Here is a 27,971-nt window from a genome sequence, read left to right on the forward strand (position 1 = left end):
ATGAATAATGATAAAGGTATGGGAAGGGAACTAACAAGGGAAAACAAGGAATTATCAGGTGATGAAGGTAATACTGAAGGTGTTGAAGGCAATACTGAAGGTGTTGAAGATAATACTGAAGGTGTTGAAGGTAATACTGAAGGTGTTGAAGATAATACTGAAGGTGTTGAAGGTAATACTGAAGGTGTTGAAGATAATACTGAAGGTGTTGAAGGCAATACTGAAGGTGTTGAAGATAATACTGAAGGTGTTGAAGGTAATACTGAAGGTGTTGAAGGTAATACTGAAGGTGTTGAAGGTAATACTGAAGGTGTTGAAGGTAATAATGAAGGTGTTGAAGGTAATACTGAAGGTGCTGAAGGTAATACTGAAGGTAATACTGAAGGTGTTGAAGATAATACTGAAGGTGATGAAGGTAATACTGAAGGTGTTGAAGATAATACTGAAGGTGTTGAAGGTAATACTGAAGGTGTTGAAGGTAATACTGAAGGTGTTGAAGGTAATACTGTAGGTGTTGAAGGTACTACTGAAGGTGTTGAAGATAATACTGAAGGTGTTGAAGATAATACTGAAGGTAATACTGAAGGTGTTGAAGATAATACAGAAGGTGTTGAAGATAATACTGAAGGTGTTGAAGATAATACTGAAGGTGTTGAAGGTAATACTGAAGGTGTTGAAGATGATACTGAAGGTAATACTGAAGGTGATGAAGGTAATACTGAAGGTGTTGAAGATAATACTGAAGGTAATACAGAAGGTGTTGAAGGTAATACTGAAGGTGCTGAAGGTAATACTAAAGGTGATGAAGGTAATACTGAAGGTGTTGAAGGTAATACTGAAGGTGTTGAAGATAATACTGAAGGTGTTGAAGGTAATACTGAAGGTGTTGAAGGTAATACTGAAGGTGCTGAAGGTAATACTGAAGGTGTTGAAGATAATACTGAAGGTGTTGAAGGTAATACTGAAGGTGTTGAAGGTAATACTTAAGGAGTTGAAGGTAATACTGAAGGTGTTGAAGATAATACTGAAGGTGTTGAAGATAATACTGAAGTTGTTGAAGGTAATACTGAAGGTGTTGAAGGTAATACTGAAGGTGTTGAAGGTAATACTGAAGGTGTTGAAGATAATACTGAAGGTGTTGAAGATAATACTGAAGGTGTTGAAGGTAATACTGAAGGTGTTGAAGGTAATACTGAAGGTGTTGAAGATAATACTGAAGGTGTTGAAGGTAATACTGAAGGTGTTGAAGATAATACTGAAGGTGTTGAAGGTAATACTGAAAGTGCTGAAGGTAATACTGAATGTGCTGAAGGTAATACTGAAGGTGATGAAGGTAATACTGAAGGTGTTGAAGGTAATACTGAAGGTGTTGAAGATAATACTGAAGGTGTTGAAGATAATACTGAAGGTGTTGAAGATAATACTGAAGGTGTTGAAGGTAATACTGAAGGTGTTGAAGGTAATACTGAAGATGTTGAAGGTAATACTGAAGGTGTTGAAGATAATACTGAGGGTGTTGAAGATAATACTGACGGTGTTGAAGGTAATACTGAAGGTAATACTGAAGGTAATACTGAAGGTGTTGAAGGTAATACTGAAGGTGCTGAAGGTAATACTGAAGGTGTTGAAGGAAATACTGAAGGTGTTGAAGGTAATACTGAAGATGTTGAAGGTAATACTGAAGGTGTTGAAGATAATACTGAGGGTGTTGAAGATAATACTGACGGTGTTGAAGGTAATACTGAAGGTGTTGAAGGTAATACTGAAGGTGTTGAAGGTAATACTGAAGGTGTTGAAGGTAATACTGAAGGTGTTGAAGGTAATACTGAAGGTAATACTGAAGGTGTTGAAGGTAATACTGAAGGTGTTGAAGGTAATACTGAAGGTAATACTGAAGGTGTTGAAGGTAATACTGAAGGTGTTGAAGGTAATACTGAAGGTGTTGAAGGTAATACTGAAGGTGTTGAAGGTAATACTGAAGGTGTTGAAGGTAATACTGAAGGTGTTGAAGGTAATACTGAAGGTAATACTGAAGGTGTTGAAGGTAATACTGAAGGTGTTGAAGGTAATACTGAAGGTAATACTGAAGGTGTTGAAGGTAATACTGAAGGTGTTGAAGGTAATACTGAAGGTGTTGAAGGTAATACTGAAGGTAATACTGAAGGTGTTGAAGGTAATACTGAAGGTGTTGAAGATAATACTGAAGGTGTTGAAGGTATTACTGAAGGTATTGAAGGTAATACTGAAGGTGTTGAAGGTAATACTGAAGGTGTTGAAGGTAATACTGAAGGTGTTGAAGGTAATACTGAAGGTGTTGAAGGTAATACTGAAGGTGTTGAAGGTAATACTGAAGGTGTTGAAGGTAATACTGAAGGTGTTGAAGGTAATACTGAAGGTGTTGAAGGTAATACTGAAGGTAATACTGAAGGTGTTGAAGGTAATACTGAAGGTGTTGAAGGTAATACTGAAGGTGTTGAAGGTAATACTGAAGGTAATACTGAAGGTGTTGAAGGTAATACTGAAGGTGTTGAAGGTAATACTGAAGGTGTTGAAGGTAATACTGAAGGTAATACTGAAGGTGTTGAAGGTAATACTGAAGGTGTTGAAGATAATACTGAAGGTGTTGAAGGTAATACTGAAGGTGTTGAAGGTAATACTGAAGGTGTTGAAGGTAATACTGAAGGTGTTGAAGATAATACTGAAGGTGTTGAAGGTAATACTGAAGGTGTTGAAGATAATACTGAAGGTGTTGAAGGTAATACTGAAGGTGCTGAAGGTAATACTGAAGTTGTTGAAGGTAATACTGAAGGTGTTGAAGATAATACTGAAGGTAATACTGAAGGTGTTGAAGGTAATAATGAAGGTGTTGAAGGTAATACTGAAGGTATTGAAGATAATACTGAAGGTGTTGAAGATAATACTGAAGGTGTTGAAGGTAATACTGAAGGTGTTGAAGGTAATACTGAAGGTGTTGAAGGTAATACTGAAGGTGTTGAAGATAATACTGAAGGTGTTGAAGATAATACTGAAGGTGTTGAAGATAATACTGAAGGTGCTGAAGGTAATACTGAAGGTGTTGAAGGTAATACTGAAGGTGTTGAAGGTAATACTGAAGGTGTTGAAGGTAATACTGAAGGTGTTGAAGATAATACTGAAGGTGTTGAAGATAATATTGAAGGTGTTGAAGGTAATACTGAAGGTGTTGAAGGTAATACTGAAGGTAATACTGAAGGTGTTGAAGGTAATACTGAAGGTAATACTGAAGGTAATACTGAAGGTAATACTGAAGGTAATACTGAAGGTGTTGAAGGTAATACTGAAGGTGTTGAAGGTAATACTGAAGGTGTTGAAGGTAATACTGAAGGTGTTGAAGGTAATACTGAAGGTGTTGAAGGTAATACTGAAGGTGTTGAAGGTAATACTGAAGGTAATACTGAAGGTAATACTGAAGGTGTTGTAGGTAATACTGAAGGTGATGAAGGTAATACTGAAGGTGTTGAAGGTAATACTGAAGGTGTTGAAGGTAATACTGAAGGTGTTGAAGGTAATACTGAAGGTGTTGAAGGTAATACTGAAGGTGTTGAAGGTAATACTGAAGGTAATACTGAAGGTGTTGAAGGTAATACTGAAGGTGTTGAAGGTAATACTGAAGGTGTTGAAGGTAATACTGAAGGTGTTGAAGGTAATACTGAAGGTAATACTGAAGGTGTTGAAGGTAATACTGAAGGTGTTGAAGGTAATACTGAAGGTGTTGAAGGTAATACTGAAGGTAATACTGAAGGTGTTGAAGGTAATACTGAAGGTGTTGAAGGTAATACTGAAGGTGTTGAAGGTAATACTGAAGGTAATACTGAAGGTGTTGAAGGTAATACTGAAGGTGTTGAAGATAATACTGAAGGTGTTGAAGGTAATACTGAAGGTGTTGAAGGTAATACTGAAGGTGTTGAAGGTAATACTGAAGGTGTTGAAGATAATACTGAAGGTGTTGAAGGTAATACTGAAGGTGTTGAAGATAATACTGAAGGTGTTGAAGGTAATACTGAAGGTGCTGAAGGTAATACTGAAGTTGTTGAAGGTAATACTGAAGGTGTTGAAGATAATACTGAAGGTAATACTGAAGGTGTTGAAGGTAATAATGAAGGTGTTGAAGGTAATACTGAAGGTATTGAAGATAATACTGAAGGTGTTGAAGATAATACTGAAGGTGTTGAAGGTAATACTGAAGGTGTTGAAGGTAATACTGAAGGTGTTGAAGGTAATACTGAAGGTGTTGAAGATAATACTGAAGGTGTTGAAGATAATACTGAAGGTGTTGAAGATAATACTGAAGGTGCTGAAGGTAATACTGAAGGTGTTGAAGGTAATACTGAAGGTGTTGAAGGTAATACTGAAGGTGTTGAAGGTAATACTGAAGGTGTTGAAGATAATACTGAAGGTGTTGAAGATAATATTGAAGGTGTTGAAGGTAATACTGAAGGTGTTGAAGGTAATACTGAAGGTAATACTGAAGGTGTTGAAGGTAATACTGAAGGTAATACTGAAGGTAATACTGAAGGTAATACTGAAGGTAATACTGAAGGTGTTGAAGGTAATACTGAAGGTGTTGAAGGTAATACTGAAGGTGTTGAAGGTAATACTGAAGGTGTTGAAGGTAATACTGAAGGTGTTGAAGGTAATACTGAAGGTGTTGAAGGTAATACTGAAGGTAATACTGAAGGTAATACTGAAGGTGTTGTAGGTAATACTGAAGGTGATGAAGGTAATACTGAAGGTGTTGAAGGTAATACTGAAGGTGTTGAAGGTAGTACTGAAGGTGTTGAAGGTAATACTGAAGGAGTTGAAGGTAATACTGAAGGTAATACTGAAGGTGTTGAAGGTAATACTGAAGGTAATACTGAAGGTGTTGAAGGAAATACTGAAGGTGTTGAAGATAATACTGAAGGTGTTGAAGGTAATACTGAAGGTGTTGAAGATAATACTGAAGGTAATACTGAAGGTGTTGAAGGTAATACTGAAGGTAATACTGAAGGTGTTGAAGGTAATACTGAAGGTGATGAAGGTAATACTGAAGGTGTTGAAGGTAATACTGAATCTGTTGAAGATAATACTGAAGGTGATACTGTAGACAATACTAGAGACAATACTGATTATATATTTAGTGTTGGGGATTTAGAACTATATTATGTGCTGAAGACCTGGAGGTCCAGGAAGGTGTGCTGGGAGGGCCAGCGAGGTCCTGGGGGGTCCTGGGAGGTGCTGGGAGGTGCTGGGGGGTCCAGAGAGGTCCTGCGAGGTCCAGGGAGGGGTGCGGAGAGGTGTTGGGAGGCCCAACGAAGCCCAGGGAGGTGCTTGTGGGGTCCGGGGAGATGCTGGGAGGTGCTGGAAGATGCTGAAAGGTCCGGGAAGGTACTGGGAGGTCCGGGAAGGTGCTGAGAGATCCAAGGAGATGCTGTTTGGTCCGGAGAGGTACTGGGAGGTGCTGGGTGGTCCAGGAAGGTGCTGGGTGGTCCAGGGAGATGCCGGGAGGTCCAGGGATGTGATGGGAGGTCCAGGAAGGTGCTGGGTGGTCCAGGGAGATGCCGGGAGGTGATTGGAGGTCCAGGAAGGTGCTGAGAGGTCCAGGGAGGGGCTAGGAGGTCCAGGAAGGTGCTGGGAGGTCCAGGGAGGTTCTGGAAGATCCAGGGAGGTGCTGGGAGGTCCAGGGAGGTACTGGGAGATCCAGGAAAGTGCTGGGAGATACAGGGAGGTGCTGGAAGGTGCTATGAGGTCCGGGGAGGTGCTGGGTGATCCAGGAAGGTGCTGTGAGGTCACGGGAGGTGCTATGAGGTCCGGGGAGGTGCTGGGTGGTCCAGGGAGGTGCTGAGGGGATCCAGGGAGGTACTGGGGGAGTCCGGGTAGATGCTAATAGGTCCGAGGAGGTCCAGGGAGGTGCTAGGAGGTCCAGGAAGTTACTAGGAGGTGCTGCGAGGTCCGGGGAGGTGCTGACAGGTGCTGGAAGATGCTGAGAAGTCCAGGAAGGGACTGGAAGGTGCTGGGAGGTTAAGGAAGTTACTGGAAAGTGCTGGGAGGTCAGGAAGTTACTGGGAGCTGCTGGGAGGTCCGGGGAGGTGCTGAGAGGTGCTGGAAGATGTGGAGTGGTCCGGAAAGGAACTGAGAGGTCCAGGGAGGTTCTGGGATGTCCAGGGAGGTGCTTTGAGGTCCGGGGAGGTGCTATGAGGTCCGGGGAGGTGCTGGGAGGCGTGCTGGAGGTGCTACGACACACCCCAACAGTGTTGGGTTGTTTCGTAGTCAACAGTGTTGGGTTCTGTCATAGCCAACAGTGTTGGGTTGTGTCGTAGACAACAGTGTTGGGTTGTTTCGTAGTCAACAGTGTTGGGTTGTTTCGTAGTCAACAGTGTTGGGTTGTGTCGTAGCCAACAGTGTTGGGTTGTGTCGTAGCCAACAGTGTTGGGTTGTGTCGTAGTCAACAGTGTTGGGTTGTGTCGTAGCCAACAGTGTTGGTATGTGTCGTAGTCAACAGTGTTGGGTTGTGTCGTAGTCAACAGTGTTGGGTTCTGTCATAGTCAACAGTGTTGGGTTGTGTCGTAGCCAACAGTGTTGGGTTGTGTCGTAGCCAACAGTGTTGGGTTGTGTCGTAGCCAACAGTGTAGGGTTGTGACGTAGCCAACAGTGTTGGGTTGTGTCGTAGTCAACAGTGTTGGGTTCTGTCATAGTCAACAGTGTTGGGTTGTGTCGTAGCCAACAGTGTTGGGTTGTGGCGTAGCCAACAGTGTTGGGTTGTGTCGTAGCCAACAGTGTAGGGTTGTGTCGTAGCCAACAGTGTTGGGTTGTGTCGTAGTCAACAGTGTTGGGTTGTGTCGTAGCCAACAGTGTTGGGTTGTGGCGTAGCCAACAGTGTTGGGTTGTGTCGTAGCCAACAGTGTAGGGTTGTGTCGTAGCCAACAGTGTTGGGTTGTGTCGTAGCCAACAGTGTAGGGTTGTGTCGTAGCCAACAGTGTTGGGTTGTGGCGTAGCCAACAGTGTTGGGTTGTGTCGTAGCCAACAGTGTAGGGTTGTGTCGTAGCCAACAGTGTTGGGTTGTGTCGTAGTCAACAGTGTTGGGTTCTGTCATAGTCAACAGTGTTGGGTTGTGTCGTAGCCAACAGTGTTGGGTTCTGTCATAGTCAATAGTGTTGGGTTGTGTCGTAGTCAACAGTGTTGGGTTCTGTCATAGTCAACAGTGTAGGGTTGTGTCGTAGCCAACAGTGTTGGGTTGTGTCGTAGCCAACAGTGATGGGTTGTGTCGTAGCCAACAGTGTTGGGTTGTGTTGTAGCCAACAGTGTTGGGTTGTGTCGTAGCCAACAGTGTTGGGTTGTGTCGTAGCCAACAGTCTAGGGTTGTGTCGTAGCCAACTGTGTTGGGTTGTGTCGTAGTCAACAGTGTTGGTATGTGTCGTAGTCAACAGTGTTGGGTTGTGTCGTAGCCAACTGTGTTGGGTTGTGTCGTAGTCAACAGTGTTGGTATGTGTCGTAGTCAACAGTGTTGGGTTGTGTCGTAGCCAACAGTGTTGGGTTGTGTTGTAGCCAACAGTGTTGGTATGTGTCGTAGTCAACAGTGTTGCTATGTGCCGTAGCCAACAGTCTAGGGTTGTGTCGTAGTCAACAGTGTTGGTATGTGTTGTAGCCAACAGTGTTGGGTTGTGTCGTAGTCAACAGTGTTGGGTTGTGTCGTAGCCAACAGTGTTGGGTTGTGTCGTAGCCAACAGTGTTGGGTTGTGTCGTAGCCAACAGTGTAGGGTTGTGTTGTAGCCAACAGTGTTGGGTTGTGTCGTAGCCAACAGTGTTGGGTTGTGTCGTTGCCAACAGTGTAGGGTTGTGTCGTAGCCAACAGTGTTGGGTTGTGTCGTAGTCAACAGTGTTGGTATGTGTTGTAGCCAACAGTGTTGGGTTGTGTCGTAGTCAACAGTGTTGGGTTGTGTTGTAGTCAACAGTGTTGGGTTGTGTCGTAGTCAACAGTGTTGCTATGTGCCGTAGCCAACAGTCTAGGGTTGTGTCGTAGTGAACAGTGTTGGTATGTGTTGTAGCCAACAGTGTTGGGTTGTGTCGAAGTCAACAGTGTTGGGTTGTGTCGTAGTCAACAGTGCTGGGTTGTGTCGTAGCCAACAGTGTTGGGTTGTGTCGTAGCCAACAGTGTTGGGTTGTGTCGTAGCCAACAGTGTTGGGTTGTGTCGTAGCCAACAGTGTTGGGTTGTGTCGTAGCCAACAGTGTTGGGTTGTGTCGTAGCCAACAGTGTTGGGTTGTGTCGTAGCCAACAGTGTTGGGTTGTGTCGTAGCCAACAGTGTTGGGTTGTGTTGTAGCCAACAGTGTTGGGTTGTGTCGTAGCCAACAGTGTTGGGTTGTGTTGTAGCCAACAGTGTTGGGTTGTGTTGTAGCCAACAGTGTTGGGTTGTGTCGTAGCCAACAGTGTTGGTATGTGTCGTAGTCAACAGTGTTGGGTTGTGTCGTAGCCAACAGTGTTGGGTTGTGTCGTAGCCAACAGTGTTGGGTTGTGTCGTAGCCAACAGTGTTGGTATGTGTCGTAGTCAACAGTGTTGGGTTGTGTCGTAGCCAACAGTGTTGGGTTGTGTCGTAGCCAACAGTGTTGGGTTGTGTCGTAGCCAACAGTGTTGGGTTGTGTCGTAGCCAACAGTGTTGGGTTGTGTCGTAGTCAACAGTGTTGGGTTGTGTCGTAGCCAACAGTGTTGGGTTGTGTCGTAGCCAACAGTGTTGGTATGTGTCGTAGTCAACAGTGTTGGGTTGTAGCGTAGCCAACAGTGTTGGGTTGTGGCGTAGCCAACAGTGTTGGGTTGTGTCGTAGCCAACAGTGTTGGGTTGTGTCGTAGCCAACAGTGTAGGGTTGTGTCGTAGCCAACAGTGTTGGGTTGTGTCGTAGCCAACAGTGTTGGGTTGTGGCGTAGCCAACAGTGTTGGGTTGTAGCGTAGCCTACAGTGTTGGGTTGTGGCGTAGCCAACAGTGTTGGGTTGTAGCGTAGCCAACAGTGTTGGGTTGTGGCGTAGCCAACAGTGTTGGTATGTGTCGTAGTCAACAGTGTTGGGTTGTAGCGTAGCCAACAGTGTTGGGTTGTAGCGTAGCCAACAGTGTTGGGTTGTGGCGTAGCCAACAGTGTTGGGTTGTGTCGTAGCCAACAGTGTTGGGTTGTGTCGTAGCCAACAGTGTAGGGTTGTGTCGTAGCCAACAGTGTTGGGTTGTGTCGTAGCCAACAGTGTTGGGTTGTGGCGTAGCCAACAGTGTTGGGTTGTAGCGTAGCCTACAGTGTTGGGTTGTGGCGTAGCCAACAGTGTTGGGTTGTAGCGTAGCCAACAGTGTTGGGTTGTGGCGTAGCCAACAGTGTTGGGTTGTAGCGTAGCCTACAGTGTTGGGTTGTGGCGTAGCCAACAGTGTTGGGTTGTGGCGTAGCCAACAGTGTTGGGTTGTGGCGTAGCCAACAGTGTTGGGTTGTAGCGTAGCCAACAGTGTTGGGTTGTGGCGTAGCCAACAGTGTTGGGCTGTGTCGTAGCCAACAGTGTTGGGTTGTGTCGTAGCCAACAGTGTTGGGTTGTAGCGTAGCCTACAGTGTTGGGTTGTAGCGTAGCCTACAGTCTTGGGTTGTGGCGTAGCCAACAGTGTTGGGTTGTGGCGTAGCCAACAGTGTTGGGTTGTGGCGTAGCCAACAGTGTTGGGTTGTGGCGTAGCCAACAGTGTTGGGTTGTGTCGTAGCCAACAGTGTTGGGTTGTGTCGTAGTCAACAGTGTTGGGTTGTAGCGTAGCCAACAGTGTTGGGTTGTAGCGTAGCCTACAGTGTTGGGTTGTGGCGTAGCCAACAGTGTTGGGTTGTGTCGTAGCCAACAGTGTTGGGTTGTGTCGTAGCCAACAGTGTTGCGTTGCGTTGTAGTAAATAAATAAATAAATAAATGTTTATTCAGGTAAGGTACATACATACAAGAGATATTTACAAAAATTGATAGATTTATAGATAGAGCTAGTACATACAATGCCTAAAGCCACTATTACGCAATGCGTTTCAGGCAGAAAAAACTTTAATGACTAAAACCTAAAACTAATTGAGTTTAAAGTGTAAAATGTGTTGAGAACAAATAAAAATAAAAATAAGAAAGGGGGGAACATGTTTGAAAAAGCAGCACAAATACAATTAGGTCGACAAACAGCGTTGTTTAAGAAAAACAGACAAGGGTTGACAATAGAGGGGTAAGGTAGGTTACAGGGAATTTATTAGGTAGTGCTTAGTTTTTATCTTAAATTGGTGGAGAGAGGTACAGTCTTTAACATGGTTGGGAAGGTCATTCCACATTCTGGGTCCCTTGATTTGTAGAGCATTTCTAGTTTGATTAAGTCGTACTCTTGGAATATCAAAACTGTATTTGCTTCTGGTGTGGTGCTCATAGGTTCCGTTACAACCTTCAATGAAGCTTTTGAGGTCAGGATTGGCATTACAGTTCAGCGTTTTATATATGTATAATACATATGAGAGAATGTGTAGTGACTTAATGTCCAACATATTCAGAGATTTGAGTAGGGGTACCGAGTGATGTCTGGGGCCAGAGTTGGATATTGTCCTAATAGCAGCTTTGTGTTGAGTAATTAGAGGACATAAATGATTTTGGGTAGTAGAACCCCAATCACAAATACCATAGTTGAGATAAGGATAGATGAGGGAGTAATAGAGCGTCACCAGGGCAGGGCGGGGTACATAATATCTGATCTTAGAAAGAATGCCAACAGTTTTTGAAACTTTTTTTGATATATTAAAATGTGTCCCTGGAAATTCAGCTTCACGTCAATGAGAACGCCAAGGAATATGCCATCTATTTTGTTACAAATTTGGGTACTGTTTATTCTGAGATTTATTTGATTAGAGGATTTATTGCCAAACAGAATATAGAAAGTTTTGTCAATGTTAAGGGAGAGTTTGTTGGCAGTTAGCCAAAGATGGACTTTATTTAGCTCAGTATTTACTGTGGCATTTAGAGCAAGGGGGTCAGGACTGGAGTAAATGAAGGTTGTGTCGTCAGCAAATAGAATTGGTTTGAGGTGTTGGGAGGCATTTGGAAGGTCATTAATGTAGATGAGAAAGAGGAGAGGGCCAAGTATGCTGCCCTAAGGAACACCGATGTTGATGGGTAGCGTGGGAGAAATTGAATTATTCACAGAAACATACTGGAGCGTGTCAGTAAGGTAAGATTTGAGGTATTGTAGGAAGTGTCCTCTGACTCCATAATGATGTAATTTAAGAAGAAGGTTTAGGTGGTTGACAGTGTCGAAAGCCTTACGCAGGTCCACAAATAACCCAACAGGAAACTCATTTTTATCAATATCAACAGTCAAACAGATTTAGTCAATAGTGTTGGTATCTGTCGTTGCCAACAGTGTTGGGTTGTGTCGTAGCCAACAGTGTTCGGTTGTATCGTAGTCAACAGTGTTGGGTTGTGTCGTAGTCAACAGTGTTGGGTTGTGTCGTAGTCAACAGTGTTGGGTTGTGTCGTAGTCAACAGTGTTGGTATCTGTCGTAGCCAACAGTGTTGGGTTGTGTCGTAGTCAACAGTGTTGGTATCGGTCGTAGCCAACAGTGTTGGGTTGTGTCGTAGCCAACAGTGTTGGGTTGTGTTGTAGCCAACAGTGTTGGGTTGTGTCGTAGCCAACAGTGTAGGGTTGTGTCGTAGCCAACAGTGTTGGGTTGTGTCGTAGCCAACAGTGTTGGGTTGTGTCGTAGCCAACAGTGTTGGGTTGTGTCGTAGCCAACATTGTTGGGTTGTGTCGTAGCCAACAGTGTTGGGTTGTGTCGTAGCCAACAGTGTGGGGTTGTGTCGTAGCCAACAGTGTAGGGGTGTGTCGTAGCCAACAGTGTTGGGTTGTGTCTTAGCCAACAGTGATGGGTTGTGTCGTAGCCAACAGTGTTGGGTTGTGTCGTAGCCAACAGTGTTGGGTTGTGTCGTAGTCAACAGTGTAGGGTTGTGTCGTAGCCAACAGTGTAGGGTTGTGTCGTAGCCAACAGTGTAGGGTTGTGTCGTAGCCAACAGTGTAGGGTTGTGTCGTAGTCAACAGTGTAGGGTTGTGTCGTAGCCAACAGTGTAGTGTTGTGTCGTAGTCAAGAGTGTTGGGTTGTGTCGTAGCCAACAGTGTTGGGTTGTGTCGTAGTCAACAGTGTTGGGTTGTGTCGTAGCCACAATCAACCTTCAGTGCATGACAGTGTCAAGTCACCACTGGGCGCTAAAGCTGCACAATTATTCACTGTGGGCTGTTATTCACTAACAATCACCATGAGTCATATCCTGTATTTCCTGTTTTGTTCCTCCTTACTAAGCATATGTCATGGTCGTGTGTGGTCCACTCCCTAACATGCATACAATTATTATTTGATATTATTGTATGTATATATTAATATTTTAATATTTTAATTCCATTCGCTGTTCGTTGTTCAATTCGTTGTTCCATTCGCTCGGATGCGAATGGAACAACGTTCCATTCGCATCCGAGCAGGTTTTTAAATACATACTCTATAGATGTCACGTCTGTGACGGTAAAAAAAGACATGCTTTTCTGAAAAACTGTGTTTTTCATGTAAGGGAAATCTTCTAAACCTTTTTACCGATTGCTTTGAAATTTTGACACAACGTTGCATTCGAATAGGCGCGTCTTTTTATATATCTACTATATACATGCCTCACCTGTGATAGGAAAAAACATGCATTTTTTTTAAAAACAGCGCCATCTGTTGGACGTAAGAAAAACACACTCTGTAATCTCCGAAAGTTCTTCACCAATTGATTTGAAATTTTGACACAACGTTGCATTCGAATAGGCGCATCTTTTTATATACCTACAATATAGATGCCACCCCTGTGACAGGTAAAAACATGCAGTTTTGAAAAACAGCGCCATCTGTTGCAAATAATAGCAACATACACGCTATACTAAATATATCACGAATTCCATTTCAATGTTTCCGATTGCGTTGATAAATTTTACTTACATAGATTTCGATTTATTTTAATTTTTAGTGAATTATTTTGTGTGATATTGTGTTGGAATTGAGCGGTGTTGTTTATCATACCGTTCATTTCTTAAGTATAAGTATAGATGCAACACCTGTGACAGGTAAAACTATGCTTTTCTTACATGCAACAGCGCCATCTGTTGCATGTAAGAGCAACACACATGCTATACTAGATATGTTACAATTCCATTTCAATGTTTCTGATTGCATTGATAAATTCAATTTTCCTAGATTTCTTATTTATTTTCATTTTGATTAAATTATTTTTTGTGAATTGCGTTGGAATTCAGCTGTGGTGTTTACCAGACCGTTCATTTCGTGAGAATAGTTTCTTTTTATATATTTTTTCATATTTTCATTTCATTTTTAACTGTTTTTCTTATATTTCAGTGATGGGAACATCAGATCACTTGATGTTCCCAATTTTCTGAAGGGAACATCAGACCATTTGGGAAGGCATCGGACGAGGGAGTGGGGAATGGTGGGGATGACGAGGGGACGGAAGTGAGAGATGGTGGGGAGGACGAGGGGACAAGGGATAGGGGAAATGGTGGGGAAGGAAGAGAGGACGGGGGAGTTTGGGATGGTGGGGACGAGGGGATGGGGGAAAGGATAATGGTAGGGAGGACAAAGGGACGGGGGAGTGGGGCATGGTGGGGAGGCCGAGGAGACGGGTGAGGGGAAAATGGTGGGGAGGACTGGGAGACACGGAAGGTTGTTGTGGCTCAGCAACGCGTGGCCGGGTACTGCTAGTATATATATATATATATATATATATATATATATATATATATATATATATATATATATATATATATATATATATATATATATATATATATATATATATATATATATATATTATTAAATATGACCGAAAAAGTAAGATTAATAATTCTAACACGAATTTTCTCAATCTTTCGTACATTACGCTTCACTGTTGGAGGTAAATCAAAAATCACTTCTCCAAAATTCATTTGAAGAATTTTTGAATTTTTTGAATTGAATTTTTTGAATTTTGGAGAAGTGATTTTTGATTTACCTCCAACAGTGAAGCGTAATGTACGAAAGATTGAGAAAATTCGTGTTAGAATTATTAATCTTACTTTTTCGGTCATATTTAATAATATATGTCTACAGGAAAGACTGCTACCAAAATATACTAATATATATATATATATATATATATATATATATATATATATATATATATATATATATATATATATATATATATATATATGTCGTACCTAATAGCCAGAACGCACTTCTCAGCCTATTATGCAAGGCCCGATTTGCCTAATAAGCCAAGTTTTCATGAATTAATTGTTTTTTGACTACCTAACCTACCTAACCTAACCTAACTTTTTCGGCTACCTAACCTAACCTAACCTAACCTATAGAGATAGGTTAGGTTAGGTTAGGTTAGGTTAGGTTAGGTTAGGTTAGGTAGGGTTGGTTAGGTTCGTTCATATATCTACGTTAATTTTACCTCCAATAAAAAAATTGACCCTATACATAATGAAATAGGTAGCTTTATCATTTCATAAGAAAAAAATTAGAGAAAATATATTAATTCAGGAAAATTTGGCTTATTAGACAAATCGGAGCTTGCATAGCAGGCCGAGTACGACGTTCTGGCTACTAGGTACAACATATATATATATATATATATATATATATATATATATATATATATATATATATATATATATATATATATATATATATATATATATATATTATTAAAAAGGTTTCGAAGATTTCCCTCATATGAAAAAACACGTGGAAAACATTTTTTTTCAGAAAAAGTATATATATATATATATATATATATATATATATATATATATATATATATATATATATATATATATATATTGGTAGCAGTCTTTCCTGTATATATATATATATATATATATATATATATATATATATATATATATATATATATATATATATATATATATATATATATACTGTATATATATATAAGTATATATACTTTTTCTGAAAAAAAAATGTTTTCCACGTGTTTTTCATATGAGGGAAATCTTTGAAACCTCTTTACCAATTGCTTTGAAAATTTGACACAACATTGCATTCGAATAGGCGCATCCTTTTATGTACCTACTGTATAGATGCCACCCCTGTGACAGGTAAAAACATGCGTTTTTTAAAAACAGCGCCACTGTTGCACATAATAGCAACATGCACGCTATACTAAATATGTCACGAATTCCATTTTAATGTTTCCGATTGTATTGATCAATTTTATTTTCATAGATTTTGATTTATTTTCTTTTTGATTTAATTATTTTGTGTGAATTGTGTTGGAATTAAGCAGTGTTGTTTACCATAACGTTCATTTCGTGAGTATAGTTTTTTTTTAATATTTTCTTTTCATTTTTAACTGTTTTTCTTATATTTCAGTGATGGGAACATCAGATCACTTGATGTTCCCAATTTTCTGATGGGAACATCAGACCATTTGGGAAGGCATCGGACGAGGGAGTGGGGAACGGTGGGGATCATGAGGGGACGGAAGAGATGGTGGGAAGAACGAAGGAAAAAGGGAGGGGGTAATGGTGGGGAAGGACGACGGGACGGGGGAGTGTGGCATGGTGGGAAGGAAGAGGGGATGGTGGAGTGGGGAATGGTGGGGAAGACAAAGGGACAGGGGAGTGTGGCATGGTGGGAAGGAAGAGGGGATGGTGGAGTGGGGAATGGTTGGGAGGCCGAGGAGACGGGTGAAGGGGGAACAGTGGGGAGGACTGAGGGACATGGAAGGTTGTTGTGGCTCAGCAACGCACATGCGTAATATTATTTTATTTGGCGACGAGGTTTCGTATTAAGGACAGTTCAGAAAGTCTGACGAATATATAAAATGATCCGGCCACTAAACTAACTATCACCTGCCAATATAACGTAGCGGTGAACACTGGTGGCTGGGCGAGGCGCTGTGGTTAGCTCCGTCGTGTCATTTAGCAATATTGCTGTCGCTTCGTCTGCATGAAACCTGCGTGTGGGAATATTGCTCAAAAATACTAACAATATTGATAGTTTTGCCTGGAGTTGGGCAGTTTGTGCTGGCTGTCCCTTCGTCTATGGTCGTGGAGTAATTCTATATCACTAACGAGAGCCGCTGTATTCCCAGGTGCCTAAACGTAAGAGAATTCGGTAGAAATATAACTGTATTTTTGTGTTTGTCCGAGGAAAGGAAATTCTGAGGAAGGATTTAATGATGAATTTAAGGGATGAGTTGTGGTGGTGTGAGGTGGATAGGTGGAGCAGTGTGGGTGAGGCAGGAGTCAGTGTGGCTGCAGCCGTCGTGGAGGGAGGGTGTACAGCGCTCCGCTCCGTACCTGAACCAGCTAAGCCCAACAGCTTCTGGTGATACGACCATTGCTGGTAGTTAATAAACGTCAACGCCTTCCTTTCCCCTCACGCTCGCGGGCTAATGACTCGCTGATAACAATGAGGATGAGATACAGCCTAGCCTCAGAAACTTATGGCAACAATTTAAAGTTTTATTTTACTGATAGAGAGAAAACCAATTTGGTAAAGTAATGATCAAGTGTTAAGTAGAATAATTATTTAACGTGATTTAGCATCCAAGCACTGATGATAATAATTCTCAGCTTATTACCTGGTGTTGTATTTGTCTATTGTATTCAGTAAACAGACTGTTGTAGTTACGTAGTCAAGAATTGACTTGTTTAATCGTGAGTAATAGTGATGTCTGGAACAATTGATCAACTCGTCTGAAACCCTTGAGAGCGAGTGATAGTGACCTTGAATTAGATATCAAAACTAGGTGTTTGGGTCTTAGGAAATTTCTCCTACTTAAGGTGGTGCGGCGAGTGGATGGTCGTTGAAACCAAGTCCTGTTGAAAACAAGTCCTGTTGAAAGTGGCTAGCCAGTAAGGACTACGAGTCTGACCTTAAATAGTGAAAACCCCGATTCTGACCATAAACTGGAAAGACCCCATGATTCTGACCCCAGTGACGACCCCCTCTCTGACCCCCTAAGCAGTGACGACCCCCCTCTCTGACCCCCTGAGCACCGACGACCCCCCTCACTGACCCCCCTAATCAGTGACGACCCCCTCTCTGTCCCCCTAAGCAGTGTCGACCCCCTCTCTGACCCCAGGCCAGGTTGACCTAACACAGAGAGAGAGGGGTCAGTGGCGGGAGGCAGACAGTGCTTGATAGTGTCCATCATCGGAAAATCCTTTGATCGTAAACAAAAAAAAGTGGAGCAAAACAACTGTTGGTGTTGGCATCATGTATGCCCTTCTGTTGGCACTCTTCCTCACCACCACTACACCAGGTAAGGCCCGAATGGTTTTATCCACATTCATGCCAAATTAATTATGCCAAAATTGTAATATAATTAATATGTTTATCTTTGCATTCATATTCAAAGTCATCAAAATCACATGATGGTATTTTTCCTTCTATCAAACGCAGTTGGTATCGTGTGTAGAAGATATGAATGTTTTACGAAATTGTTGAAAAACACGTGTAAATGCGGATTTTGATTTTTTTCAAAGTAATTATTGTAAATGTGTGTTAATTTTTCTAAATAAGAACCATCGTTTGTTAATTGTAGAAAGTAAATGGAAACTTGATGAAGTTCGCGTTTAAAACTGATTTATATTAATAGAATGATATTTGATATGTAGTGGAAGAATATCTTGACTCAGTCATACCTCAGAAAATATATTATTTATATGTTAAACTTTTTTGTAACCAGGTTTGTTATTTTCACATTAGACGCGCGTCAGGACGAGAGACCAACAGTGCTGGTCACTGTTGTAGGTGACACTGTTGTAGGCGACACTTGTAGGCGACACTTGTAGGCGACACTGTTGTAGGTGACACTGTTGTAGGCGACACTGTTGTAGGTGACACTGTTGTGGGCGACACTGTTGGTGACACTGTTGTGGGCGACACTGTTGTGGGCGACACTGTTGTGGGCAACACTGTTGTAGGCGACACTGTTGTAGGCGACACTGTTGTAGGCGACACTGTTGTAGGCGACACTGTTGTAGGCGACACTGTTGTGGGCGACACTGTTGTGGGCGACACTGTTGTGGGCGTCACTGTTGTGGGCGACACTGTTGTAGGCGACACTGTTGTGGGCGACACTGTTGTAGGCGACACTGTTGTAGGTGACACTGTTGTAGGCGACACTGTTGTGGGCGACACTGTTGTGGGCGACACTGTTGTGGGCGACACTGTTGTGGGCGACACTGTTGGTGACGCTGTTGTGGGCGACACTGTTGTGGGCGACACTGTTGTGGGCGACACTGTTGTAGGCGACACTGTTAGTGACGCTGTTGTGGGCGACACTGTTGTAGGCGACTCTGTTGTAGGCGACACTGTTGTGGGCGACACTGTTGTAGGCGACACTGTTGTAGGCGACACTGTTGGTGACGCTGTTGTGGGCGACACTGTTGTGGGCGACACTGTTGTGGGCGACACTGTTGTGGGCGACACTGTTGTAGGTGACACTGTTGTGGGCGACACTGTTGTAGGCGACACTGTTGTAGGCGACACTGTTGTAGGCGACACTGTTGTAGGTGACACTGTTGTAGGCGACACTGTTGTAGGCGACACTGTTGTAGGCGACACTTTTGGTGACGCTGTTGTGGGCGACATTGTTGTGGGCGACACTGTTGTAGGCGACACTGTTGTAGGCGACACTGTTGTAGTCGACACTGTTGTAGGCGACACTGTTGTGGGCGACACTGTTGTAGGCGACACTGTTGTGGGCGACACTGTAGTAGGCGACACTGTTGTGGGCGACATTGTTGTGGGCGACACTGTTGTGGGCGACACTGTTGTAGGTGACACTGTTGTAGGCGACACTGTTGTAGGCGACACTGTTGTAGGCGACCCTGTTGTAGGCGACACTGTTGTAGGTGACGCTGTTGTGGGCGACACTGTTGTAGGCGACACTGTTGTAGGCGACACTGTTGTAGGCGACACTGTTGTGGGCGACACTGTTGTGGGCGACACTGTTGTGGGCGACACTGTTGTGGGTGACACTGTTGTAGGCGACACTGTTGTGGGCGACACTGTTTTAGGCGACACTGTTGTGGGCGACACTGTTGTGGGCGACACTGTTGTGGGCGACACTGTTGTAGGTGACGCTGTTGTTGGCGACACTGTTGTGGGCGACACTGTTGTAGGCGACACTGTTGTAGGCGACACTGTTGTTGGAGACGCTGTTGTGGGCGACACTGTTGTAGGCGACACTGTTGTAGGCGACACTGTTGTGGGCGACACTGTTGTGGGCGACACTGTTGTGGGCGACACTGTTGTAGGTGACACTGTTGTGGGTGACGCTGTTGTGGGCGACACTGTTGTGGGTGACACTGTTGTAGGCGACACTGTTGTAGGTGACGCTGTTGTGGGCGACACTGTTGTGGGCGACACTGTTGTAGGCGACACTTTTGTGGGCGACACTGTTGTGGGCGACACTGTTGTAGGCGACACTGTTGTAGGTGACACTGTTGGTGACGCTGTTGTGGGCGACACTGTTGTGGGCGACACTGTTGTGGGCGACACTGTTGTGGGCGACACTGTTGTAGGCGACACTGTTGGTGACGCTGTTGTGGGCGACACTGTTGTGGGCGACATTGTTGTGGGCGACACTGTTGTAGGCGACACTGTTGGTGACGCTGTTGTGGGCGACACTGCTGTGGGCGACACTGTTGTGGTCGACACTGTTGTAGGCGACACTGTTGGTGACGCTGTTGTGGGCGACACTGTTGGTGACGCTGTTGTGGGCGACACTGTTGTAGGCGACACTGTTGGTGACGCTGTTGTGGGCGACACTGTTGTAGGCGACACTGTTGGTGACACTGTTGGTGACACTGTTGGTGACACTGTTGGTGACACTGTTGTGGGCGAGAGGACACTGTTATAGGCGAGAGGTCACTGTTGTAGGCGAGAGGTCACTGTTGGTGACCTGTCGTCTACAGCAATAGTCTGGGTCAAAAATATCCAGAAGTGTGTAATGTTTTAATGATGTTCCAGTGTCCCGTGGTACCCTGGGGTTGCTCTTGGTACCCTGGGTTACTGTGTGGTACCCAGAGTTACTGTGTGGTACCCTGGGGCTACTGTGTGGTACCCTGGGGTTACTGTGTGGTACCCTGGGTTACTGTGTGGTACCCTGGGGTTACTGTGTGGTACCCTGGGGTTACTGTGTGGTACCCTGGGTTACTGTGTGGTACCCTGGGGTTACTGTGTGGTACCCTGGGTTACTGTGTGGTACCCTGGGGTTACTGTGTGGTACCCAGAGTTACTGTATGGTACCCAGGGTTACTGTATGGTACCCAGGGTTACTGTATGGTACCCAGGGTTACTGTATGGTACCCTGGGTTACTGTATGGTACCCTGGATTACTCGTGATACCCAGGGTTACTGTATGGTACCCTGGGTTACTCTTGGTACCCTTGGTTACTCTTGGTACCCTGGGTTACTGTATGGTACCCTGGGTTAGTGTGTGGTACCCTGGCTTACTGTGTGGTACCCTGGGTTACTGTGTGGTACCCTGGGTTACTGTGTGGTACCCTGGGTTACTGTATGGTACCCTGGGTTACTGTATGGGACCCAGGGTTACTGTATGGTACCCTGGGTTACTGTATGGTACCCTGGGATACTGCATGGTACCCTGGGTTACTGTATGGTACCCTGGGTTACTGTGTGGTACCCTGGGATACTGCATGGTACCCTGGGTTACTGTGTGGTACCCTGGGTTACTGTGTGGTACCCTGGGATACTGCATGGTACCCTGGGTTACTGTGTGGTACCCTGGGTTACTGTGTGGTACCCTGGGTTACTGCATGGTACCCTGGGTTACTGTATGGTGCCCTGGGTTACTGCATGGTACCCTGGGTTACTGCATGGTACCCTGGGTTACTGTGTGGTACCCTGGGTTACTGCATGGTACCCTGGGTTACTGCATGGTACCCTGGGTTACTGCATGGTACCCTGGGGTACTGTGTGGTACCCTGGGGTACTGTGTGGTACCCTGGGTTACTGCATGGTACCCTGGGTTACTGTGTGGTACCCTGGGTTACTGCATGGTACCCTGGGTTACTGCATGGTACCCTGCGGTACTGCATTGTTCAGCTATTATCATGGAAACTCGAAACATTTAAAAGCATTTGACAATAATTGGGGGGAACTACCACAGTGCCTGAGAAAGGCGCCGTTTAACTGTAAACATAGAAAATGGGATGAGGGGACAAACTGTTATTGGTGTGTGAGGATGAAGGTGAGAGAGGGAGCAGCACCCGACATGAACTAGGAGGAGCGACGACCGGAGTTGTGCAGCTATTGGTGAACACGGATCACCAGTTAGGAGTGAAGGGAGGACGCTACTGGTGGAGGTTTGTGGTGAACTGTTGAGCAATACTGCAGGGTGTTGTGCAACACTACCGGGGTGTACTGAGCGGTCCTGTGCAACACTAGGTACCGGGGTGTACTGAGCGTGGCTGTGCAACACTAGGTACCGGGGTGTACTGAGCGTGGCTGTGCAACACTAGGTACCGGGGTGTACTGAGCGGTGCTGTGCAACACTAGGTACCGGGGTGTACTGAGCGGTGTTGTGCAACACTAGGTACCGGGGTGTACTGAGCGGTGTTGAGCAACACTAGGTACCGGGGTGTACTGAGCGTGGCTGTGCAACACTAGGTACCAGGGTGTACTGAGCGGTGCTGTGCAACACTAGGTACCGGGGTGTACTGAGCGGTGTTGTGCAACACTAGGTACCAGGGTGTACTGAGCGGTGCTGTGCAACACTAGGTACCGGGGTGTACTGAGCGGTGTTGTGCAACACTAGGTACCGGGGTGTACTGAGCGGTGCTGTGCAACACTAGGTACCGGGGTGTACTGAGCGGTGTTGTGCAACACTAGGTACCGGGGTGTACTGAGCGGTGCTGTGCAACACTAGGTACCGGGGTGTACTGAGCGTGGCTGTGCAACACTAGGTACCGGGGTGTACTGAGCGGTGCTGTGCAACACTAGGTACCGGGGTGTACTGAGCGGGGCTGTGTAACACTAGGAACCGGGGTGTACTGAGCGGGGCTGTGCAACACTAGGTACCAGGGTGTACTGAGCGGGGCTGTGCAACACTAGGTACCGGGGTGTACTGAGCGTGGCTGTGCAACACTAGGTACCGGAGTGTACTGAGCGGGGCTGTGCAACACTACCGGGGTGTACTGAGCGGGGCTGTGTAACACTAGGTACCGGGGTGTACTGAGCGGTGCTGTGCAACACTAGGTACCGGGGTGTACTGAGCGGGGCTGTGTAACACTAGGAACCGGGGTGTACTGAGCGGGGCTGTGCAACACTAGGTACCGGGGTGTACTGAGCGGGGCTGTGCAACACTAGGTACCGGGGTGTACTGAGCGTGGCTGTGCAACACTAGGTACCGGAGTGTACTGAGCGGGGCTGTGCAACACTAGGTACCGGGGTGTACTGAGCGGTGTTGTGCAACACTAGGTACCGGGGTGTACTGAGCGGTGCTGTGCAACACTACCGGGGTGTACTGAGCGGGGCTGTGTAACACTAGGTACCGGGGTGTACTGAGCGGTGCTGTGCAACACTAGGTACCGGGGTGTACTGAGCGGGGCTGTGTAACACTAGGTACCGGGGTGTACTGAGCGTGGCTGTGCAACACTAGGTACCGGGGTGTACTGAGCGGGGCTGTGTAACACTAGGTACCGGGGTGTACTGAGCGGGGCTGTGTAACCCTAGGTACCGGGGTGTACTGAGCGGGGCTGTGCAACACTAGGTACCGGGGTGTACTGAGCGGGGCTGTGCAACACTAGGTACCGGGGTGTACTGAGTGGGGCTGTGCAATACTAGGTACCGGGGTGTACTGAGCGGGGCTGTGCAACACTAGGTACCGGGGTGTACTGAGCGGGGCTGTGCAACACTAGGTACCGGGGTGTACTGAGCGTGGCTGTGTAACACTAGGTACCGGGGTGTACTGAGCGGTGCTGTGCAACACTAGGTACCGGGGTGTACTGAGCGTGGCTGTGCAACAATCGGTACCGGGGTGTACTGAGCGGGGCTGTGCAACACTAGGTACCGGGGTGTACTGAGCGTGGCTGTGCAACAATCGGTACCGGGGTGTACTGAGCGGGGCTGTGCAACACTAGGTACCGGGGTGTACTGAGCGTGGCTGTGCAACACTAGGTACCGGGGTGTACTGAGCGTGGCTGTGCAACAATCGGTACCGGGGTGTACTGAGCGGGGCTGTGTAACACTAGGTACCGGGGTGTACTGAGCGGGGCTGTGTAACCCTAGGTACCGGGGTGTACTGAGCGGGGCTGTGCAACACTAGGTACCGGGGTGTACTGAGCGGGGCTGTGCAACACTAGGTACCGGGGTGTACTGAGTGGGGCTGTGCAATACTAGGTACCGGGGTGTACTGAGCGGGGCTGTGCAACACTAGGTACCGGGGTGTACTGAGCGGGGCTGTGCAACACTAGGTACCGGGGTGTACTGAGCGTGGCTGTGTAACACTAGGTACCGGGGTGTACTGAGCGGTGCTGTGCAACACTAGGTACCGGGGTGTACTGAGCGTGGCTGTGCAACAATCGGTACCGGGGTGTACTGAGCGGGGCTGTGCAACACTAGGTACCGGGGTGTACTGAGCGTGGCTGTGCAACAATCGGTACCGGGGTGTACTGAGCGGGGCTGTGCAACACTAGGTACCGGGGTGTACTGAGCGTGGCTGTGCAACACTAGGTACCGGGGTGTACTGAGCGTGGCTGTGCAACAATCGGTACCGGGGTGTACTGAGCGGGGCTGTGCAACACTAGGTACCGGGGTGTACTGAGCGGGGCTGTGCAACACTAGGTACCGGGGTGTACTGAGCGTGGCTGTGCAACACTAGGTACCGGGGTGTACTGAGCGTGGCTGTGCAACAATCGGTACCGGGGTGTACTGAGCGTGACTGTGCAACAATAAGTACCGGGGTGTACTGAGCGGGGCTGTGCAATAATAGGTACCGGGATGTACTGAGCGTGGCTGTGCAACAATTGGTCAGGTACCGGGGTGTACTGAGCGGGGCTGTGCAACAATAGGTCAATTACCGGGGAGTACTGAGCGTGGCTGTGCAACAATAGGTCAGGTACCGGGGTGTACTGAGCGTGACTGTGCAACAATAAGTACCGGGGTGTACTGAGCGGGGCTGTGCAATAATAGGTACCGGGGTGTACTGAGCGGGGCTGTGCAACAATAGGTCAGGTACCGGGGTATACTGAGCGGGGCTGTGCAACAATAGGTCAGGTACCGGGGTGTACTGAGCGGGGCTGTGCAACAATAGGTCAGGTACCGGGGAGTACTGAGCGGGGCTGTGCAACAATAGGTTCCGGGGAGTACTGAGCGTGGCTGTGCAACAATAGGTCAGGTACCGGGGTGTACTGAGCGGGGCTGTGCAACAATAGGTCAGGTACCGGGGAGTACTGAGCGGGGCTGTGCAACAATAGGTCAGGTACCGGGGTGTACTGAGCGGGGCTGTGCAATAATAGGTCAGGTACCGGGGTGTACTGAGCGGGGCTGTGCAACAATAGGTCAGGTACCGGGGAGTACTGAGCGGGGCTGTGCAACAATAGGTACCGGGGAGTACTGAGCGTGGCTGTGCAACAATAGGTCAAGTACCGGGGTGTACTGAGCGTGGCTGTGCAACAATAGGTCAGGTTCCGGGGTGTACTGAGCGGGGCTGTGCTACACTAGGTCAGGTATCGGGGAGTACTGAGCGTACCTGTGCAACACTAGGTCAGGTACCGGGGTGTACTGAGCGGGGCTGTGCAACAATAGGTCAGGTACCGGGGTGTACTGAGCGTGGCTGTGCAACAATAGGTCAGGTACCGGGGTGTACTGAGCGGGGCTGTGCAACAATAGGTCAGGTACCGGGGAGTACTGAGCGGGGCTGTGCAACAATAGGTCAGGTACCGGGGTGTACTGAGCGGGGCTGTGCAACAATAGGTCAGGTACCGGGGAGTACTGAGCGGGGCTGTGCAACAATAGGTCAGGTACCGGGGTGTACTGAGCGAGAATTAATGCCATGGGGTCACTGCTAGCTGCCCTGGGTCACTGCTAGCTGTCCTGGGTCACTGCTAGCTGCCCTGGGTCACTGCTAGCTGCCATGGGTCACTGCTAGCTGCCCTGGGTCACTGCTAGCTGTCCTGGGTCACTACTAGCTGCCCTGGGTCACTGCTAGCTGCCCTGGGTCACTGCTAGCTGCCCTGGGTCACTGCAGGCTGCCCTGGGTCACTGCTAGCTGCCCTGGGTCACTGCTAGCTGCCCTGGGTCACTGCTAGCTGCTCTGGGTCACTGCTAGCTGCCCTGGGTCACTGCAAGCTGCCCTGGGTCACTGCTAGCTGCCCTGGGTCACTGCTAGCTGCCCTGGGTCACTGTCCACTGTCCTGGGACACTGCTAGCTGCCCTGGGTCACTGTCCACTGTCCTGGGTCACTGCTAGCTTCCCTGGGTCACTGCTAGCTGCCCTGGGTCACTGCTAGCTGCCCTGGGTCACTGCTAGCTGCCTTGGGTCACTGCTAGCTGCCCTGGGTCACTGTTCATTGTCCTGGGTCACTGCTAGCTACCCTGGGTCACTGCTAGCTGCCCTGGGTCACAGCTAGCTGTTCTGGGTCATTGTTAGCTGCCCTGGGTCACTGCTAGCTGTTCTGTGTCACTGCTAGCTGCCCTGGGTCACTGTTAGCTGCCCTGGGTCACCGCTAGCTGCTCTGGGTCACTGCTAGCTGTTCTGGGGTCACTGCTAGCTGCCCTGGGTCACTGCTAGCTGTTCTGGGTCACTGCTAGCTGCCCTGGGTCACTGTTAGCTGCCCTGGGTCACTGCTATCTGCCCTGGGTCACTGCTAGCTACCCTGGGTCACTGCTAGCTACCCTGGGTCACTGCTATCTGCTCTGGGTCACTGCTATCTGCCCTGGGTCACTGCTAGCTACCCTGGGTCACTGCTAGCTACCCTGGGTCACTGCTAGCTGTTCTGGGTCACTGCTAGCTGCCCTGGGTCACTGTTAGCTGCCCTGGGTCACTGCTATCTGCCCTGGGTCACTTCTAGCTACCCTGGGTCACTGCTAGCTACCCTGGGTCACTGCTAGCTGCTCTGGGTCACTGCTATCTGCCCTGGGTCACTGCTAGCTGCTCTGAGTCACTGCTAGCTGTTCTGGGGTCAATGCTAGCTACCCTGGGTCACTGCTTTCTGCTCTGGTTCACTGCTAGCTGCCCTGGGTCACTGCTAGCTGCCCTGGGTCACTGCTAGCTGCCCTGGGTCACTGCTTGCTGCCCTGGGTCACTGCTAGCTGCCCTGGGTCACTGCTAGCTGCCCTGGGTCACTGCTAGTTGCCCTGGGTCACTGTCCACTGTCCTGGCCTTCACCTTGGGAAACTACATCTTGGGAAACTGCACCTTGGGAAACTACACCTTGGGAAACTACACCTTGGGAAACTACACCTTGGGAAACTACACCTTGAGAAACTGCACCTTGGGAAACTGCACCTTGGGAAACTTCACCTTGGGAAACTACACCTTGGGAAACTGCACCTTGGGAAACTACACCTTGAGAAACTACACCTTGGGAAACTACACCTTGGGAAACTGCACCTTGGGAAACTGCACCTTGGGAAACTACACCTTGGGAAACTACACCTTGAGAAACTGCACCTTGGGAAACTACACCTTGGGAAACTACACCTTGGGAAACTACACCTTGGGAAACTGCACCTTGGGAAACTACACCTTGAGAAACTACACCTTGGGAAACTGCACCTTGGGAAACTTCACCTTGGGAAACTACACCTTGAGAAACTGCACCTTGGGAAACTACACCTTGGGAAACTACACCTTGGGAAACTACACCTTGGGAAACTGCACCTTGGGAAACTACACCTTGAGAAACTACACCTTGGGAAACTGCACCTTGAGAAACTACACCTTGGGAAACTACACCTTGGGAAACTACACCTTGAGAAACTACACCTTGAGAAACTACACCTTGGGAAACTACACCTTGAGAAACTACACCTTGGGAAACTACACCTTGGGAAACTACACCTTGGGAAACTACACCTTGGGAAACTACACCTTGGGAAACTACACCTTGGGAAACTACACCTTGAGAAACTACACCTTGGGAAACTACACCTTGAGAAACTACACCTTGAGAAACTACACCTTGAGAAACTACACCTTGGGAAACTACACCTTGGGAAACTACACCTTGGGAAACTACACCTTGGGAAACTACACCTTGGGAAACTACACCTTGGGAAACTACACCTTGGGAAACTACACCTTGGGAAACTACACCTTGAGAAACTACACCTTGGGAAACTACACCTTGAGAAACTACACCTTGAGAAACTACACCTTGGGAAACTACACCTTGAGAAACTACACCTTGGGAAACTACACCTTGGGAAACTACACCTTGGGAAACTACACCTTGAGAAACTACACCTTGGGAAACTACACCTTGGGAAACTACACCTTGGGAAACTACACCTTGAGAAACTACACCTTGGGAAACTACACCTTGAGAAACTACACCTTGAGAAACTACACCTTGGGAAACTACACCTTGAGAAACTACACCTTGAGAAACTACACCATGAGAAACTACACCTTGGGAAACTACACCTTTAGAAACTACACCTTGAGAAACTACACCTTGAGAAACTACACCTTGGGAAACTACACCTTGAGAAACTACACCTTGAGAAACTACACCATGAGAAACTACACCTTGGGAAACTACACCTTTAGAAACTACACCTTGGGAAACTACACCTTGGGAAACAACACCTTGAGAAACTACACCTTGGGAAACAGGTGTCTCCAGCCAGCCACAGTTATCAGAGGTATAAAGGGGTAATTACTCTATTGT

General features: G+C 46.7%; 1 protein-coding gene across 1 annotated transcript; it reads left to right on the forward strand.

Moving 5' to 3' along the window:
- LOC138369035 (uncharacterized PPE family protein PPE16-like) lies at positions 1 to 27,959 on the forward strand. Its single transcript, XM_069331930.1, has 4 exons — positions 1 to 130; positions 449 to 574; positions 5,051 to 5,211; positions 26,409 to 27,959. The coding sequence occupies exons 1-4, from the start codon at positions 1 to 3 to the stop codon at positions 27,957 to 27,959; spliced, it is 1,968 nt and encodes a 655-aa protein (XP_069188031.1).
- The last annotated feature ends 12 nt before the right edge of the window (positions 27,960 to 27,971 follow it).

The sequence above is a fragment of the Procambarus clarkii genome, chromosome 3 (genome assembly GCF_040958095.1).
Source record: "Procambarus clarkii isolate CNS0578487 chromosome 3, FALCON_Pclarkii_2.0, whole genome shotgun sequence".
Classification (NCBI taxonomy): domain Eukaryota; kingdom Metazoa; phylum Arthropoda; class Malacostraca; order Decapoda; family Cambaridae; genus Procambarus; species Procambarus clarkii.